The sequence below is a fragment of the Hemibagrus wyckioides genome, linkage group LG07 (assembly GCF_019097595.1).
Source record: "Hemibagrus wyckioides isolate EC202008001 linkage group LG07, SWU_Hwy_1.0, whole genome shotgun sequence".
NCBI classification, from domain to species: Eukaryota; Metazoa; Chordata; class Actinopteri; order Siluriformes; family Bagridae; genus Hemibagrus; species Hemibagrus wyckioides.
Genome location: NC_080716.1, coordinates 15,172,452 through 15,191,778, shown reverse-complemented (window position 1 = coordinate 15,191,778; position 19,327 = coordinate 15,172,452). Strand labels below are relative to the sequence as shown.

Below are 19,327 nucleotides of genomic sequence, written 5' to 3'. Positions count from 1 at the left end.
CTGCAGCATCCACAGAGAGACAGAGAGAGAGAGAGAGCGAGAGAGAGAGAGGATGGATGGATTACGTCTCTCTGACTCTATAGTGTATAGGGGGTGGTGGGAGTGGTCTAAAGTGACATACTGAGAGCCTGTGCAGACCCGGTTTAAAATTATCTCTGCAGCTGAGGGGCACTTTAAACCTGCATTTATTCAGCACCTGCGTGTCTGCCCGTGGCCAGTTTTCATCCCAGCAAACCTGCACCAACCGCAAACGCCCTCCAAGCGCCTTTCAAGGTGGGTAAAATTCCGTTAACGATTTCTCTCTTATCCCTTTTTTTTTCCACGGTGACATCCACAGTGATGTCCTACAGCACATCAAAGGACAAATAGTAAAACATTTGTATATGTGACAAACGGTACGTAATCAAAAAATTTGTATCCGATTATGTGTTTTTTTTTCGTGTACGTTTTTTAATCTTTCAAGGATCATTTAATTCATTTGATTTTCTCCGTTATATCTCCCCCCCATCCCCTCCTCGACACCACCACCCCCAACGGCCATTTTGTGTGGAATTTTACCGGGACTGGAAGGAGATGGCTAACATGTCTACAGGAGACGTATTAATTGATGTTTAAACTGTGTGTGGTATGTGTGTGAATGAGGTCTATATCGTAGATCATCGGAAAAGCCATGGTGGTTTGACTTTGTGGTTTTCCTTCATTGATTAATGTATCAATGCACTTTGTGCGTCTTGTAGCCATGAGTAACGCAAGTGTCTGACCGGCATCCGACTAATTAAATATATAAAGTATACACATGCAACTATCGAGCTTAAATCGCTAAACATCATTTTTTTGAAAGGGATAATATTGCAGGGATCATTGAGTCTTGAGCAGCTGTTTCTGTTGAGTAGATCATGACAGAACGCATATCAGTTTCTGACACTATTCTCGGATTTGCTCAGCCAGCATATTCTAATAAAATTGGAAGCTTTGCTTGAAGAGATCACTTAAGGTGAATTATGAAGATATGTCGCTGATGTCATTCCCAGTGGGTGGAGATTTCTGAGACCGAACAGGAGCCTTAAATAGTGATTAAAGATCAATTCTGTGAACAGTATCATGTTGGATTGTCTTCTAATTCTCCCCTTGTGTGTGTGTGTGTGTGTGTATGTGTGTGTGTGTGAGATAGAGAGAGAGAGAGAAAGAGAGATAAAGAGAGAGAGAGCTGTTGGGGGATGGTTCACAGTGGATTGTGTGAGCATGTATGTCAGATATTATGTGTATAAGCATGTATTCTTGAAACTGTACTTTCAAAATGTATTATTTGCATCAGGGCATTGCATTAAAGCTTGTTAGATTATTTATCTTCAGTATGTTTTATTTCGATTTTTTTTAAATATATATGAAAGAGAGAGATTTTGTTATATGGACCTTTTAGCAGTAATGTGAATTATGAGATTATGAGTCTTGTTAAGAAATTGATCAGTGGTTGTTATAACCTTTCTAAAGATAATAGTCAAAACAAGGTAATTATGCATCAATTAAAGTCTGTTCATTTTCTCCCAAAAAATGCCTGTATTAACTTGTGTTGAAAAGACAAAGATACAGTGATTAATGATGACAAAGTCAAAATGCTGCAGTGACCGATTTACTGTCCCTGTGCAATTCTTGGCTAGGTGGTGATGCCTCCAAAAATACTGCAAAGTCATTCACATGATCAGGTCATAATGTATACAGTTAACAATAAGCCAGCATCTAATTATGCTTTCAAGTCAGGCCAAGTCAAGTAGCTCTTTATTGTTATCTCAACCATATACAATGTACCATATAGAGTGAGATGAAATGAACCCACAGTGTATCATATTTTTTCCATCCCTGGATAGACAACACAATATTTTTAATAATATAAAACCAAATTCCCCTATTACTAGCATCACTGTCATAAAGGTATTTTATAACAATATTACTAGCATGTTAAGATTGGTTGACGGTAGATGTCCCTTTAATGAAATTTGTGCAGTCACCCCTCCTGCTACTGTCTGGCATCTATCCAAAATGCATAGCTGAGTCACACTTATCAGTATAATTGTATAGATAACACAATCATATATATTTAGTATATGAAAGTTTGGGTTTTCATTGATGTGCAGTTCATGACAACAACATGTGTACTCACATTCCCATGGGTGGATTTTGGACTTTTATCTTTTACAGTTTTTAATGTCAACCATTTGATTTCCACTGAAATAAATAATTGCTATGGAGTCTTTAGTTATTTAGTTTTAAGTAAAATACATTTAATTAGACATTTGATATAACCGTTGGCTTTAGATATCCCTGAATTGTTTGGACTAAATGAATTTGGGATTATAAAGGGTTACAGTTAGTTATTTCACGATAAGCTGTATGGACAGCAAATAAGCCATTGATTGTACAGACATATTATAAGTTAAATGACCACTATACAATATAAATGCAAGGGCAAATAGTCTTTTGTCTGCCCTTCCATTTATATTGGCTGGAAATCATTCCATGTTGTCTGACTGTCTGTGAATAAATCGTTAATGGAATTTTTGTTACGTGACATGTTATTGTGCAGCACCCAAATAAGCTGCCAAAAGAATGCTTTCAAGGGCTATATCCCCAACACAATCTCAGAAACCAGTAGACTATTAAAACCCCACAGTAATATGTATTAGATTAAGGCAACACTAATGAATGTTTATCACATTTCAACAATGAATGAAAAACCTATAGATATACACTGGTGAGAAGTAGGGCAGGATGGTTCAGAGTTACCACTAATTATGTGAATGTATTATTTATCATCATACCATTTAGCACGAAGCAGACTTTACATGGAGCAGCAATCATTCTTAGGCTAATCACACGTGTATACAAATGTTTTCTTGTGGTTAAGCAGTTCTGAGGAATCTTCTTAAAAAAACTCGGTGTCATGAATTACTTTAATGTTTAATGTAAACTACATACACTTAATATATACAGTAGCTATATGTTAGATGCATTTAATCATGCAAAAGATAACAGGAATAGGAAACCAATGAAGTTTATTCCTGTCTTGCTTCACTGCCAGCAATAAACAATGAAGATTGAAAACAGCCTGACCTGCCTCCCTGAGGTGCCTCCTCATACTGGACTACAGTTCACTGTGGCTACTGAGGAAGACTTTGATGACATCATGGCCATAAGCCAGGATATCTATGGTGGTCTAGACTACCTTCCCACTCGCTATCAGGCCTGGTTGCAGGAGACAAATCGTACTGTAATCCTTGCTCGCAAGCAAGGCAAAGTGGTAAGATTACAATTATTTACACAATCACATGTATTGTTAGGCATTGCATGGTAATTTCACTGGAACCTAAGCAGGTAAAATTAACAATATTGAATAGTACTATTGGTACCTAGTTATATTTAATTCATTTTTTTAAAAAAAAAAAGATATTCAAAGCTTACCAAAACAAAAAGTTTTTCTCATTGTTAGTACATGTATAAACACCCGTGTTTTGTTTTGCATTTTCCAGATTGCACTTGAGTCAGTATGTATTATTGACGATGGAGAAACTATGCTGGTGGAAGGTCTCCGTGTAGCCCCTCAGGAGAGGGGCAAGGGAGTTGCGCGGGTGCTGCTCCGCTTCTGTTCTCAACTTATTAAGTCCAAGTATCCTGAAGTTAAAGTGACCAGACTGACAAGAGATGACCAGCTGGGTCCCAAGGACTTCCAGAAGTACAGGCTTATCACTAAACAGGTAGGGGTGAACATGAGTACTCAAGTAAGTGACAACAGTGATAGATCATGATAACAAAATAAGCAGTTAAATTAACATTTAGTTAACCAAAATATTTTGTAAATTTCGCAACTTTATCAAATACATTTTATATTGATAGAACCCTACTATCAAACATTCCTTACTCAACTTTCTTGCAATGGATAAGTAAATATATTGTATTGACTGTCACATACCTAACCAGGCTGAATTTTAAAAAATCTGGAAATTACGACCAACTGCTTGGGCTACTACTGTTGCAAAATGTCACACTTGTACTGTTTTTGATTATGATGGTAAGATCACTAATGTACCATTCAGGGCAAGCAACAAAACATAGATAAAACCGATAACAGATAACTGATGAAATTCTCATCAAAGAATGGCTGCTACTAAGCAGGTCTTGAGCGTGCAAGCATGAGAATTTTTATATACAATTTTGCATTTGTAGGTAGTCTCAATCATTTTATTTTCATTATGTAAATGCTTTAATTCTTCAAAAATTTGGTGGGTAGGAGACAGTGCTGATCAAGTCATACTGTACTGTATGTTCTCTCACACGTTCATGAAACTCCTGTTTAAAGGGAATCCTGCTGGTACGCTTCAGTGCTGAAGACCTAAAGTTACGCCTCACTGATGTCGGGATTAATGTGGGTATTGAAGGAGATGGCCTGGCTCCTTCCAGCATCCCAGTGAGGTTAGATGCCACAGATGTCCAGCAACTTTTTTTGAGCAGTGAGGCAATGCAGGATGTACTACCCAATGGCACCATTGTGCAAGACTGGCAGCCCTTCAAGCCCATGCCCAGCAACATGGAGATCCTGTTGAAGAAAGGCATTGATTGGATGGTGGATGACACCTGTTGCCCATCTATGGTCAGCTTGTGCACTTTCCCCTTTCATGTACCGATTGGTGAAGACTGGTACTACCTCAACATTGACATGTTTGGCAAAGATCTGGCTCTGGCTGTGCAGCAGGTCCTATGTCACCTGAGGTGCCACACTAGCACACTGAAGGGCCACGTGATGTGCCAGGTTTTCCTGGACCCACCACTATGGAAACCCATGGCGGATTTCTTCAGGGAGACCTTGAAAGTGGAGCTGGTGAAGGAATACAGAGAGCAATGTGTAGTGGAATCCGACTTGGTGTAGCAAGAGGAAGGTTATCAGCTAGAATTTAGGAGCTTGAAACCCTTATCCCACATTTGGAGGCCAAACATTAGAAAATGGAAGAGCTTAGACATCACTCAAATGGTTTCCTTTCATATTTTGCCCCAGAACAAAACCTTTATCCTATATATCCATAGACAAACTAAGAATTAAAATCTCCTTCTAGAAATTAAGTTAGTATAAATTAGCTTGAGTAAGTTTAATAATGCCTCATCTCTGCAAAAGTGAAAGCAGCAATTTGTAAAAATAAAATAAATATGCAACAAGAAAATTTGTTAGGGACACTAACCATATTTGAGAATGCAGTACAGTGTGTGTATGTGTGTGTGAAATGAACACATGCTGAGTTGCAAATAAGACTGCACAATCTTTAGGCACTTTATGATAATCTAAATGTAATATCTCACAATAGACTGTGAGATGTTTGCTTTAGAGACTGTTTTGTCTGAATGTTGTACAGTAGCTGCTAATGTTAACTTTTTTTTTTAAAATAATCATTTAATACCCAAAATGAAATGTAGAAAACGTTCTGATCTGCTTACTCATTTTTATGTATTTACACCAAGTTTATTTAACATAAAAAAAACTTTCTGCTAGGTTACTAGCATTTATTTAACGTTAATGTTAATGTTATATATTAAATAATGTTTATTTAATATATAACATTTATTTGCAATGATACACAAAATAGGACAGACAGAGAAGGTTGGTCATAATTTTAGATAGGTCCTTATTTTATGCACTGAACCTTATTTATTAGTATTAATGTGATCTCCTACTATACAGTTGGCAGCTGCAATATGAAGGTTATGAAAACCAAGATGTAATACAGATGTTGTGTTTTCAATACAGTTAATATTCCTTTTTGGTCATGTGTTGTGTTAGTTTATATGATTAAAAACAAATTTTTTGGTTAGTACGTTTACATTTACCATGCAAAATGATTTAGTTAAGAAGCTAATGAACGGGTATATTTATGTATTTCTCATTTAACTGAAAGATTGTGAGTAAGAAAACAGGAGCTAGGAGCATTTAAAACTAGACATGATCATAACAAATAAGACACATTGTCATTCATAATGGGGTTTTGTTAGCAATCCATTTGAGAAGATCTCTAAAGCACTTGAGTACACATAAAGAGCCTCATATTTTTGTCCATGAAAATGCTTGATTTTGAGCTGGAAAATGAAAAACAGAGATTTGACAATGCACAAAGAATTTTTTATACCCTTCTTGTTATCTACTAGTGATTGCAACTAATATTGCAACTTGAATTGATCTTATTCCACAATTAGTTAATCAGTTACTGCCTCAGTGTTTTCAACCCTCTCATCAGGACATAACTAGAATATTAAACTCATTTAGAAGAAAACACTTGCATTGGTAATCAAGAACCTGACAGCCATTTTCAATTTCAAAAGAAATGTTTAAGAAAGTGATTACATTTCCTTCAGCAAGTTAACACCTGAGAAACATTTACCAGCATTTCCCATATTTGAAGCCTCACTTGGTGCAAAGGACACTGAAAAACCAGGAACAGTCACAAACCCAAATTCTACTCCATCTGTCACTGGAAGAGTTTGGAAGAAGCTACTGCTGAGTGTTTATAAATAGCATGGCATGCAGCACAGGACTAAGCCTCTCACTGGCTCTACAATTGAGAAGAAACACAGAGAATTGAAAACCAAGAGAAACCAAGCAAAGAAGGTTATTGTTGAGCAAAGGAAGGAGGTCTTTTTGCCATTCTCAGAAAAATGCTACATCTGATCCAAAACATCCAAAAAGTGCTAAATTTCCACAGTCTGCAAAAGCAATTATATACATTTATACAATCCTCTCTACAGCGTCCCCTTTCTGCCATAAATGGCTACTGAGCTGAGTTTTCCACAAGCATTGCAAATGTTAAAATCATCTTAAATGAGAGAGAGTGTTCAATATAATGCTGGCTCTACCATTTACCAATGATTTTTGTGCTGTGGTGCTTTTAGGGAAACTCGTTCCTGGCTACCAAATTTGGTGAAGTAATAGGTTGTGATTTGAGCAACTAAGTACAACCAACCATAATATCTATACTGGCCGTTCTGTCAATGAACATGTTTTCAGTTGACAGTGTTCTGAGTAAAAATAAGATTCCAAAACCAAACATCTAAATATCACACATAATCAGATATTTCTGCTGGAAAACTGCAGAAATCACTGAAGTGATAATGAAATTTATACCATGTTAACAACCAACTCTCATGAAAAAAATCATTCTAGCAATTGAGGTTTCCCTGTATTCCATACATATGAGTGCACTAAACATGCAACGTGTTCTAATCTGAACCATTTGCAATTTGTTAGTTTGTTTTGTAAGTATTAGCATTAAGTTCCTTTCATTAGATAATGTTGCGCTATGTTCCTATCAAGAGAATGTTCCTATAAGGTTAAAAAGTTTTCAGTAACTTTTCAGTAGGTTTAGTTTTTATGGTCTTGTGGTTTTAATTTTTTTTAAAACAATGTTTCATCCAATGAGAAAAAGAGGTTTCTCCACCTTCAATTGGACTGTATAATGTGTTTCTAATGTGCACAATCCATCAACACCTAGCACATCTTATTCTTATATCAGAAACGTGTCAGAAATGTAGTCTGATTTAGTCTAACTAGTCAAGTTTCTGAGTTTTGAATTGCTATGATATATCAAGAGGGACCATCAAAGGAAAGGCCTGCTTCTAAACATTTATCCACACTTCATGCAACATCTAGTTATACAGAAACTCTGTGTAAGATTTAGATATTAAGCAGTTTCTCTTGAATAATCATGAACAGACTAACCATTTGTGAAGCTCTAATCAGGATGCATTTAAACACTATTTTTCCTGTCAATTTTGATAAATGTTTACAGTATGTAGTCCATAAAGAAGGCAATAAACAAGTGGAACAAAAAAGAGTTTAGAAGCAAACTAGAATAGATAAAGCAAGATTTTAACCACAGAAATGTATCAGTTACAGTATAAGTATTGTTTGATATCTGATTACAAACTGAAGCATTGTAAAAACAGTGTTTAAGTTCAAATTCTGATTAGGGCTGAATATTAGTCTGTATTTTCATTTGACAGCATGGGTCAGCAAGGTCACATGTTTGGAAAATACTCTGTCTTTAAATAGTCTAACACTGTCTAAAAAAATATTGTTGAACCTATTACATTCAGTGTAGGTTGTGTGCTTTAATAGCAAAAACAGTAAAAATTTAATTTATAGTAAAGCAGCACTTTATGGCCATTGGCAAAAATTGGAAGTATATTGACCACAAAGCTAGTAAAACATTTTAGACTTTATGATTACTGTCCATTAAGAAAGAGTTCAACTTTTTTAGTATTTTCGAGTATCATATTTTCCCCTTATATTCATTCTTATGATTTAGACACTGGAATCTTTTTAAAGCACACCCTGGCTGGAAACATTTTTGAACCTTGATGTAGATAATGGGTAACTGTGATCTTGCTGCATATGGAGCAAAAGTGGTTTTTTAAAACAAATTTCTGACATTGTACATTTTTTAATTGTTCTTAGTATTGGCTCATGACAACATGACAAACATGTCAGTTGAGTTCAATGTTTTTTTTATTTTAATTTATTTTTTACTTTAAAAATAATGTATGAGCAAAGAAGACAACAGCACCATTTGAGCTCCACTGAAATATCTGTGCTTTAGTTTAGTTTAGTCCATGAGGCAAAGTCTTGGTTACTGAATTAAGGATATGGATCTTAAGTGTGTGGTTTTCTTTTTAGGTACTTGAATGTATATCATAAACACTATTCATAACAGTGTTCCAACAGCCAATACCAAGATGGTTACTTGAAATGTTATGAATATCTGTATGATTTTAAGAGCGTCATGGTATTCTTGTGGTATTTTGTTCTTTTCCTTTTTCTTTTTTTTTTGATTATTATTATCTCCAACCCCCCTTACATTTGATCAAATGAAATGAATGGCAATGGGACTAGCAATTGGTGATGTATAAGCATGTCTTCTCAGTGTTATGGGAATTGTGCTAATTGGGCATTGAAGTGACAGCGATGAGGCACATGAAGTGAAACCATCATCCACAAAAAGACTATTCATTTTCTTTTGCTAGGGCAGAAATAAAGACAGGTTGCAGATTGAGGTGAAAGGCATAACCAGTGTAATGAAATGGACAGATGGTACGGATAGGATGTATGACAGATATCATGTTACAATACGACAGCTATAGTACAGTGGTCAGCATAAGCAAATCACAGGTCAGTAGTTCATGATGGAATGTATTCATAGTCCACAGTTTGCCTCAAAGATAATCTAATCTTGCAGGCATTATTTCTTTTTCTTTCTTTTTTTTTAACAAATCAGTAGGTAAGCTTAAAATAAAGAAGAGCTTAAGAACCCCAAGAGCTTAGATTACCCGATTGTGTCTCTAAGACAGACTGTAACAGGATCTATTGAGTCCTTTGTGGTGTCACCTTGCTGAAATAGAGCTTGTTCAGGGTAATGGTGCTATGCCTTCTACCAAACCTTCACTCTGGAGACTTCAATGGAAAAACTGACCAAGTTAAGTCAAAAGGGTAGTAGACAGTCAGTCATGTTATGCTAATGGGCTATATTATCTCTTTGGATGATTTTCGAACTATATACTTTTCATTTTCTAATTCCTTTACAGTGTCTTGTAATATCATGGTTTGCAACATTATATGTTTAAAAGAAAAGGTATAATATAACAAATTACCAAATGGAACCAGCGGTTGAAATCAGAGCAAGAATAAATATATTAATTAAAAACATAACATCATTCAAATATTATTTTAACAAATAACACATATGTGTCCAGTAACATCTGCAGTGACAGGCTTTTTGGATCCACCTGTAATATGTTCTTTTCCTGTAATATGTTTAAGTAATCTGCAACTTTCATTGTTCGTGTGTGTGATTTTAGAATTCTACCTTATTATATTATTATATATCCTATATATTATGTTATATTATACCTTATTTCTGCAGCTGCACAACTAAATCCTAAAAGTGTTTTTTTTTTAATAAGTTTTGTTATTTAGAATCCATGCACGTTGCATCCAAAGCACAAGAAACTGTGTGAGTAATACTTTCTTGTAACTTCCTGTACCAGTCATGGTCATTCAGTGGTCCAGAAATTTCCTCAGGTGGTTCCTCTAAAGACATAATGTTTTAATTGTACACTTTGCATCTAAGAACATTTGTATTAGGTGTGTATTTCCACAACAACACTGGAAATGTCCAAACTTGTATGAGTTAATACCTAAGGCTTTAGTTTAAGACTAAAGCCAAAGGTGCACCTAAGATTAACATGGACCCTATAGGGTCCTTTCACTAATCTGCTCTGTTTAAGAGCAATTAGTATAGATGCCCACATAAAGAATCACATGTAAAGTAAAAATGGTTGATGTGCCTGATAGAGATTTCTGTGATTTTATCTGAAACACAAAGAGTTTTTTTTACAGATATGGTCATTACCATAGTAATGCCAGAGTTTCTTGATATTCTTATTACTTATTATGTCCAACTAAATGACCATAGTCTGGGTTAATGAATCTGTACCTGTCTACATACAGTCAGGTTTGGAGGTGATAAACACACTAACTCTTATACGTATAGGTATGGTTCTTATTTACCTCTGTAAGAAAGAGTTTATATGTGTGTATGTAACCCATTCCCTTGATGCAGCAGTAACAGCTAGGTCCCCCCCCCCCCCAAAAAAAAACCTCTCATCATGGCACATGGATACACAAATTATATTTAGTGTATTGCTACTCAAATAAAATCTGATTTAAATAAAGAAATTAGGCAATGATACAGTTAGATCCAGGTGAGATTTCCAGTGGAAAACGTAAAGCATTATTGTTCATCAAGGGGGTGAACAGTTCCAATGCCAGTGCAATGTGATCTAATTTTTAAACAATACTTTTCTATAACCCAATAAGACTGCTTATTCATAAGCAGTGTTTAAAAATGAATTGATTTTCTTTTGGTTCAAATTTTGTGAGTTTTTGAATTTTTTTTTAACTTTGTGACAAAACTATTTGAAATACATATTTCATAAAAAACATCAAGCCCCGAGAAATCATTGGCATGTGTTGTGTGAGTTGGGTTGGTGGGGGTTGGTAGGGTGGGGGGTTCGGGGGTTTGGCAGGTGCTGTCATAAACCATGTGGCTAGGTTTACGCTAAGTGTAAACCATTTAAATACATTATAATTCTGGAGATTGTCTGCAACATTCAATAAGATGGCTTTAGATTTTTGACCATATAAGTAAAGCAGTCATCGGGATACAATCATATGGATTTATCAGCAATAACACACACACACACACACTCACATGCACACACACACACACACACACATTCACTGAAACATAATATATTTTTTTGTGTGTGTGAACCTAGCCATACTATATTTTAAAATCTGTACAGATATTGGCTAACTCTGATAAAGGTAGAAATATTAGTAAAAAGTTTCTTTTTTTTTTGTCTATTTGCATTATATTAATATTGTATAGCTATGTTCTTGTATGCATCTGAACCTCTCTTTCTGTAACATGCTCAGTGGTATAGGAATGTTTTTGAATATAAACAATATAAATCCTAGAGATACAATTAGATTTAACATACATCAGTAGTTATAACTTAGATTTGATATGTTGGGGTAAATTTAAAAACATTTAGTTGCTGTTGATTTTGTCATGTAAGTTAAAAAATTATGTACAGAAAAACAAATTCAAGAATTTGAATGATAGACTCTAGCTTGTTTTTTTTTTTGCTTTGAATTTTTCTTTTGTCTTTTATTTTGTGTTTCTGATTGTTTATGCAAAGTGTTAAAGAATTTTAAGAGAGAATGTCAGAATATAATATTAAGCATCTCGTTATATACAATGACAAAATAGATAACAAAATCATTTTGTCAAAATTTCTTTGGCCACAATAATTTGCATGTTTTATAAATTAACCATAATGCCTAATGCAATCCTAATGCATTATGGATGATAACATCTATTTCGGTGTAGTTTATGAGGAATCATTTTTGATATTATGCATCCAAACATATTAGTTTACTCTTTTTTTTCTTTTTGGTGTATAGTTTAAGAATGGAGAAACCATACTAAAAAAAATGTAAACAATTTTGCTAAATTTGAGCTAAAACTGAGTTACCATTCTAGTAGATATACTAGTTTCAATATGAAAAATGTAAACATATGTTAAAATATAAAAAATTTCATCTGAAATGAAGTTCAATTTGAGGCAACAAATGCTTGTTTGCACTTATGCTTTTTGTCAGAAACAATGAAATTAATTTAGTCATATATAAAATCTGAAAATAGTCAAAAAAAAAAAGAAAAAAAAAGTGATATGCAAGTGCATGTTATTTCATAGAAATCTAAATGTAATAACATTTATTGTAGTGAAATCTATTGTGTGTAGAAACAAACTTTTCAAAGAGGTGATTGTACATCATGATGCTTAAAATATTTAATGCCCTGGAGGTATTTTTCTAATAAAAATGACTGAACATGGAGTAAAGAAGCTGCAGTTTCAGTGGTACGTAACAAACCTGCAGCATTGAGCACAGTGTGTGGTTAATGGAACATCATGTTATTCCAGTCTGTAATTATTTTTGCATTATTTTTTTGGTAGCATTCTTAGGTTGTTGTGTATAAAATTAATATAGAATAAATGCTACATTTGCTGTACTACAAAGTTTGTCAAGACCGTGTTAGGTAAGAGAACTTATTCAAATTATTTAGAGAACTGTGTATGAAGTACAATATTTGTACAGGCTTATTAGTTCAAAGCCACAATCAGGGATTTAAGAACAAAAAAAAATCAACAGAACACTGGAATGAAAAATATGACTCTCCTGAAAATCAGACCTACAAGTACAGTGACAGAAGATAACTATGTAAGACATTAGAACTGAATTTGAAATGAAATTCAAATAGTCTATTTTTAGATGTATTTTTTTACTCATGCATTCTTCTGGCATGTTTCAAGAGCAAAAGAGCAACAATCCGACATAAATAGAAGATGAACCACCAATCCCTTATTGTGGCATTAAAACGGGGGCTTTGCTTTAGTTTTTATGACTTATTAATAAAAGTAACCTCTACAGAGCCTGATGAGTATGTGATAAGCAGGGAGCAAATAGCTCCCATTTTAAAGAACAAATAGCCTTATAAAGAACTGGAGCATTTGTTGCTACTTGCTGTGGTTACAATGTAGCATAATGAACACAGTGTTATATTGTAGCATAGCCGAAGTCTATGTTGTTTATGTTGACAGTGAAAGGTTTTATGTAGTTTTTCTTTAAATGGACCAGATTCAGTGGTAGAATTGTGTGTGTACTTAATTTGTGAAATGTACTGCAGCAGCTAACAATTTTTTATTTAAAAAAAGTAGAAGATAAAGTACCCCCTAAAATATTCCTCAAGATTCATCATTAAACAAAGAAGTATACTTGAACATTCTTTTGTAGTGGCCATTTTTCAGTGTTGGCTCTTGGTAGCCCATGAAGTATTTTCTTTTGGGTTCTCCAATAGCTCCAGTCTTGTCTGTCTTTATTTGTCCTTGTATGACATTATTCACAGATTGGTAACACACTGATATGACATTGATTTCATATTTATTTAGATGTTTTCAACCTGTTTTCTAGAACTATTTTTTTCCTCTGGTCTAAATATCAGCTTGTTCTAAAGATTAGTTTAAGGATGACAGACTCATATTAGACATTCCAGAAGGAATTTGTACTACGGTAAAACATGGCCCGGATCACCACGGCCTGGGAAAAAAATAAATGGAAAATTCCAGAAATATAGTAAACATTAATAATTTAAAATGAACACCATATTGAGTAACGTGATAAAAACTTGTGTGTTCCTGCTTGGGATGTTAATCATCCCTTTGTCCAGTACATCCATGCTGTATATGCTACCTACATGTAGGCATTGTGTCATCATCACATCAGAACATTATCACAAGAACAAGTGTGAGCACAGTACAATAAATAATTTAGAAAGAGACAGAGAAAGAGAGAGAAAGCACATTTACATAACTTTATTATTATTATTATTATTATTATTATTATTATTATTATTATTATTATTATTATTATTATTAGTTATCCTTGTTAATGTGTTGTTTTGCCTCATTTATAATTGACACTTTATCACAGATATCTTCACTAGATAGTGTTGGCCGCTATCCACAGTTTCAGGCATGTGCTGAGAGTCTTGGAACCTCTCCCCCGCAGATACAGGGGTCCTATTGTACAAGGAGGTCAGGAGAACAGAAGCCTCAGGATTCTTTATGTATTTCAGGCAACAACAAATGGAAAAACGAGAGGCCAGTTAGCTCTACTCGTCTGACGTGAGAAGCAGGTGCTAGTGTTAACACTGACCCCACAATTCTGACCTCCCATTCTATGTAAAGGTTTCCTTTACATTGCTGTATGCATGTGACTTTGCAGAGTGCTGAAAATCAATGTTTCATTTTTAGAAGGGTCACAGGCTATCTATTTTTGTTGCTGTTAGCATTAAAATGGATCTTTATTATGGAAATTGACATTGCTGAAGGTAAACACTGGCATTATGACCCCTGACTATCTAAAGAATATATTTAACTAAGTGCTTACCAACACATACATATTTGAGCTGCTATTGTTACAGGTTAAAACAGGTCTTAAAATACATACTAAACATATAAAATTCAGTGTTGCTTCTACAGGGCAATTAAAGAACAAAAACACTTTTTACATCTACCTAGGACTATAAAGACTACAAAAAAGACTATACTGTTACTGAGAAGTTTCAATTTAATTTGTTGAGTGAAGGTACATCGACTGAAGGTTGTTTAGAATTCAGACACATGGGCATTTTTTATCAATAGAAAGCATCAGTGAGAGTATATATTACTGAATTCGTTTTCTTTAACTATGTATTTGCACACCAGATTTTAAATGTGGATAAGAGGTTAAAATAAGAAGTAAGCAGTGACTGGTGGATAAGCTGAAGTTTCTAAAGATAGCTGGACATCGATAAAAACTCCAATCCATTGCCAGAGGTTCGCATCTCAGTTTAGCTTTTCTCTTGTCTTGCATCTAGTTCACCTAACTACATGATTGTTGCCTAGTTACTGTAGGTAAAAGAACATCTTCCAGTGTGATGTGCAAATTACTAGACCAAACATATTTTCCTATAACTAATAACTTGATAACTAATAGTTTATTCTTCCACAAATTAAACACAGTTTGACTAAATTTCAACTCCTGTTGCATTCCACCACATAGAGGCTGTTTTCAGGTTGGGGTGAAGTCACTATCCTCTGATCACGGTAGCGCTACAATCTGATTCCCGGGCTTCAATATACCTTGCCCATATATAGCAGCAGAAAATATTTTACACTTATTCAGTTGTAAATCTATTCTAACCTATGCATTTCTTGATATTTCACCTATATCTTGTCTTGTGTGTCCTCTTGTAGTGCTGCCACATATTGGTGTAGTTTATGTGTCAAAGAATGATTATCCTAGAATATTTATATATAACCTCCTGACATTCTTATATTAATATTCAAGGACAAGCAAATTACATAGTTTTGGTTGAAATAAGAAAGTCTTTTATCATGCACTTCAGTTGCAGTGGAAAGACAGCAGAGGGGATGGTAAATACTGATCAGGCATTGTGTGTGTGTGTGTGTGTGTGTGTGTGTTTGTGTGTGTGTGTGTGTGCGCACAGAAGTGAGGTTGGAGGGTGAAAGAGGTTGGGGGTGGGAGGTGGGGTGGACTTAGCTGGCCCAGCTGGCCTTGGTTTTTCCTAGGCAACCATGCCAGTCACATAACATGGGGGGGGAGAGAAAGAATGGAGACCAGAAACATTCTAGGCTAAAAGTGAGTTATGTAATAAAAAAAAAATTAAAAAAGAGAGAGAGAGAGACAAATCCTTATAACACACACACACACACACACACACACACACACACACACTGAAAAGCAGCAGAAAAAAAATGAATGTGAGTCTTAAAGAGACCTAAACATAAATTAGCAGAAGTAAAAAACCAAATGAAAAAACAAAAACACATAAATGAATGTCAATTTATGTCGATTTATATTATTGAGCATTTTATGTTGATCAACACTACACCACACCATCCTTAGCAAAATACCTACAGTCACGACACAGCTCTTCTGCCTCCATGTACTCTGCTATGGAACAGACAGATGGGCAGTGGGGGATGGGAGAAACAGGGGGGAGGACAGTGACATATTTAAGCTAAAAAGAAATGCTTTTGGTCTAAAGACACAGGACAGCAATTTACAGCACTTACAGACATCTGGGATGCAATCATATTTAAAGTTCACATTATTGTTAAGATGTACTACATTTTCACTTAGTTAATGAGGCCAGAATCCTTAATAAATTAGTGATGGGATTAGACAATAATTCAGTTAGCTTTATTTTGCATTAAAAGCCACACTAAATCATTTAGAAATAGTATTTTTTTTACCCTTAAATAAAGTGCTCTCTTGGTCACTGATTCTGTGAAACATTATTTCTTAGAGATCAACAACTTGCAACAAACTGAACAGGATGGCCTTGACAAACTCAAATGCTGATTGTCTGTGTGGTGAGAATTGGTGGTATGGATCTGGGAGCACATATAGCAGAAAGATGGCAATAAGGCAATAAATGCCCCTGTCCTGAATATGTTAAAAGCCTGTTTTGTAACTCACTCACTCATACACACTCGCTCACTCACTCACTCACTCACCCAACCAACCACCCACCCACCCACTCAAACAGAAGCTTCTCCACAAGGGGGAGCCACAGGATTTGACAAATCCACATCTACATGACATAAAATGCCATTTAACAAATTCCCTTCTTTATACAAAACATATAGATTAGGGTAACAGGTGATTAGGAACATGAGGCATAACAGGATATATCTTGGCCAATCTAACTTGGGTAGAAACATGAAGTAGGATTTCACATGCAATTAGAGGAAATGAAAAGGTTGTGTGATGTGGCCTAACCCAAAGCCAACATTGGAGTTGATGATTTTCAAATATTAGAATAGCCATAGACTTTCATTACATTTTATTCCTTTTGCCAACATCAGGTCACACATTTTATGTTATGTTTATGTTTATGATGTAAATGATGTTATAGGCCATGATGCTATAGGCTGGGCTGCATCACACTGACCGGCATAATTTTTCATTTACAGTTATTTTTAATATTGTGGAGCATCCATGTGTAGCACAAACTGATGACAAGTGAACCTACTTCAGTACTGCTTTTACTAATCATCTCTATACCAATATTCCATTACCAAATTTTGTTCAGTTCATCTAGGCTTTGGCAGTTTATTTCTCAGATAGCATATTGTATGTTAAGCTCTGTAATATTCTCATGTGGTTCCCAGGGTTTCTTCAATTCCGTTATTCTGATAATTTCACTTTCACTACCAGTGTAATAACTTCTTTATTTGAACCATCTCAACCAAATAGCAGCTGCGTAGTAGAAATAATTACAGGAAAAAGCAACAGGATAATGACTCTGTGCCCTTGATTTATACCATGTATTATGTATAAATAGATAGTAAATGTATCTTTGCATCATCATTAATACACAATACACAATGAATAGCACTGTGTAAACATTAAATATAAATATGTATGTAAGTGGGGAGGCACGGTGGCTTAGTGATTAGCATGTTCGCCTCACACCTCCAGTGTCCTGGGTTCAAGTCTAGCTCACAAACATGGAGTTTGCATGTTCTCCCTGTGCTTGGTGGGTTTCCTCCCATAGTCCAAAGGCATGCTACTAGGCTGATTGGAGTCTCTAAATTGCCTGTAGTGTGTGAGTGATTGAGTGTGTGCGTGTGCCCTGTGATAGGTTGGCACTCTATCCAGGGTGTCCTGCCTTGATGCCCGATGGTGCCTGAGATGGTGCCTGGCACAGGCTCCCTGTGACCTGAGGATAGATCGGATAAGCGGTACAGACAATGAAATGGAAAAAAAAAAAATGTATGTAAGTGGTTCACATACTTCAGTTGCCATTTTGTGGCAGAAGATACACTATATTGCCAAAAGTATTCGCTCACCCATCCAAATAATCAGAATCAGGTGTTCCAATCACTTCCATGGCCACAGGTGTATAAAAGCAAGCACCTAGGCATGCAGACTGTTTTTACAAACATTTGTGAAAGAATGGGTCGCTCTCAGGAGCTCAGTGAATTCCAGCGTGGAACTGTGATAGGATGCCACCTGTGCAACAAATCCAGTCGTGAAATTTCCTCGCTCCTAAATATTCCACAGTCAACTGTCAGCTGTATTATAAGAACGTGGAAGTGTTTGGGAACGACAGCAACTCAGCCACGAAGTGGTAGGCCATGTAAATTGACGGAGCGGGGTCAGCGGATGCTGAGGCACATAGTGCGAAGAGGTCGCCAACTTTCTGCAGAGTCAATCGCTACAGACCTCCAAACTTCATGTGGCCTTCAGATTAGCTCAAGAACAGTGCACAGAGAGCTTTATGGAATGGGTTTCCATGGCCGAGCAGCTGCATCCAAGCCATACATCACCAAGTGCAATGCAAAGCATCGGATGCAGTGGTGTAAAGCACGCCGCCACTGGACTCTAGAGCAGTGGAGACACGTTCTCTGGAGTGACGAATCGCGCTTCTCCATCTGGCAATCTGATGGACGAGTCTGGGTTTGGCGGTTGCCAGGAGAACGGTACTTGTCTGACTGCATTGTGCCAAGTGTAAAGTTTGGTGGAGGGGGGATTATGGTGTGGGGTTGTTTTTCAGGAGCTGGGCTTGGCCCCTTAGTTCCAGTGAAAGGAACTCTGAATGCTTCAGCATACCAAGACATTTTGGACAATTCCATGCTCCCAACTTTGTGGGAACAGTTTGGAGCTGGCCCCTTCCTCTTCCAACATGACTGTGCACCAGTGACCAAAGCAAGGTCCATAAAGACATGGATGACAGAGTCTGGTGTGGATGAACTTGACTGGCCTGCACAGAGTCCTGACCTCAACCCGATAGAACACCTTTGGGATGAATTAGAGCGGAGACTGAGAGCCAGGCCTTCTCGTCCAACATCAGTGTGTGACCTCACAAATGCGCTTCTGGAAGAATGGTCAAAAATTCCCGTAAACACACTCCTAAACCTTGTGGACAGCCTTCCCAGAAGAGTTGAAGCTGTTATAGCTGCAAAGGGTGGACCGACGTCATATTGAACCCTATGGATTAGGAATGGGATGTCACTTAAGTTCATATGTGAGTCAAGGCAGGTGAGCGAATACTTTTGGCAATATAGTGTATAATAAAGCAAACACTTCTAAAAAATA

General features: G+C 36.0%; 1 protein-coding gene across 1 annotated transcript; it reads left to right on the top strand.

Moving 5' to 3' along the window:
- The first annotated feature begins 15 nt into the window (after window positions 1-15).
- nat16 (N-acetyltransferase 16) lies at window positions 16-13,437 on the top strand. The gene is made up of 4 exons (XM_058396031.1): window positions 16-273; window positions 3,077-3,295; window positions 3,525-3,749; window positions 4,352-13,437. Exons 2-4 carry the CDS (start codon window positions 3,086-3,088, stop codon window positions 4,916-4,918), a joined length of 1,002 nt encoding a protein of 333 aa, XP_058252014.1. The 5' UTR covers window positions 16-273; window positions 3,077-3,085; the 3' UTR covers window positions 4,919-13,437.
- Window positions 13,438-19,327: the final 5,890 nt, after the last annotated feature.

Excerpts from the sequence above, each read along its gene's own strand:
- nat16 (XM_058396031.1), top strand. The coding sequence starts at position 3,086 with ATGAAGATTGAAAACAGCCTGACCTGCCTCCCTGAGGTGCCTCCTCAT. Across the intron at positions 3,296-3,524 it reads CTCGCAAGCAAGGCAAAGTG|ATTGCACTTGAGTCAGTATG; the intron begins GTAAGATTACAA and ends TGCATTTTCCAG. Across the intron at positions 3,750-4,351 it reads ACAGGCTTATCACTAAACAG|GGAATCCTGCTGGTACGCTT; the intron begins GTAGGGGTGAAC and ends TCCTGTTTAAAG.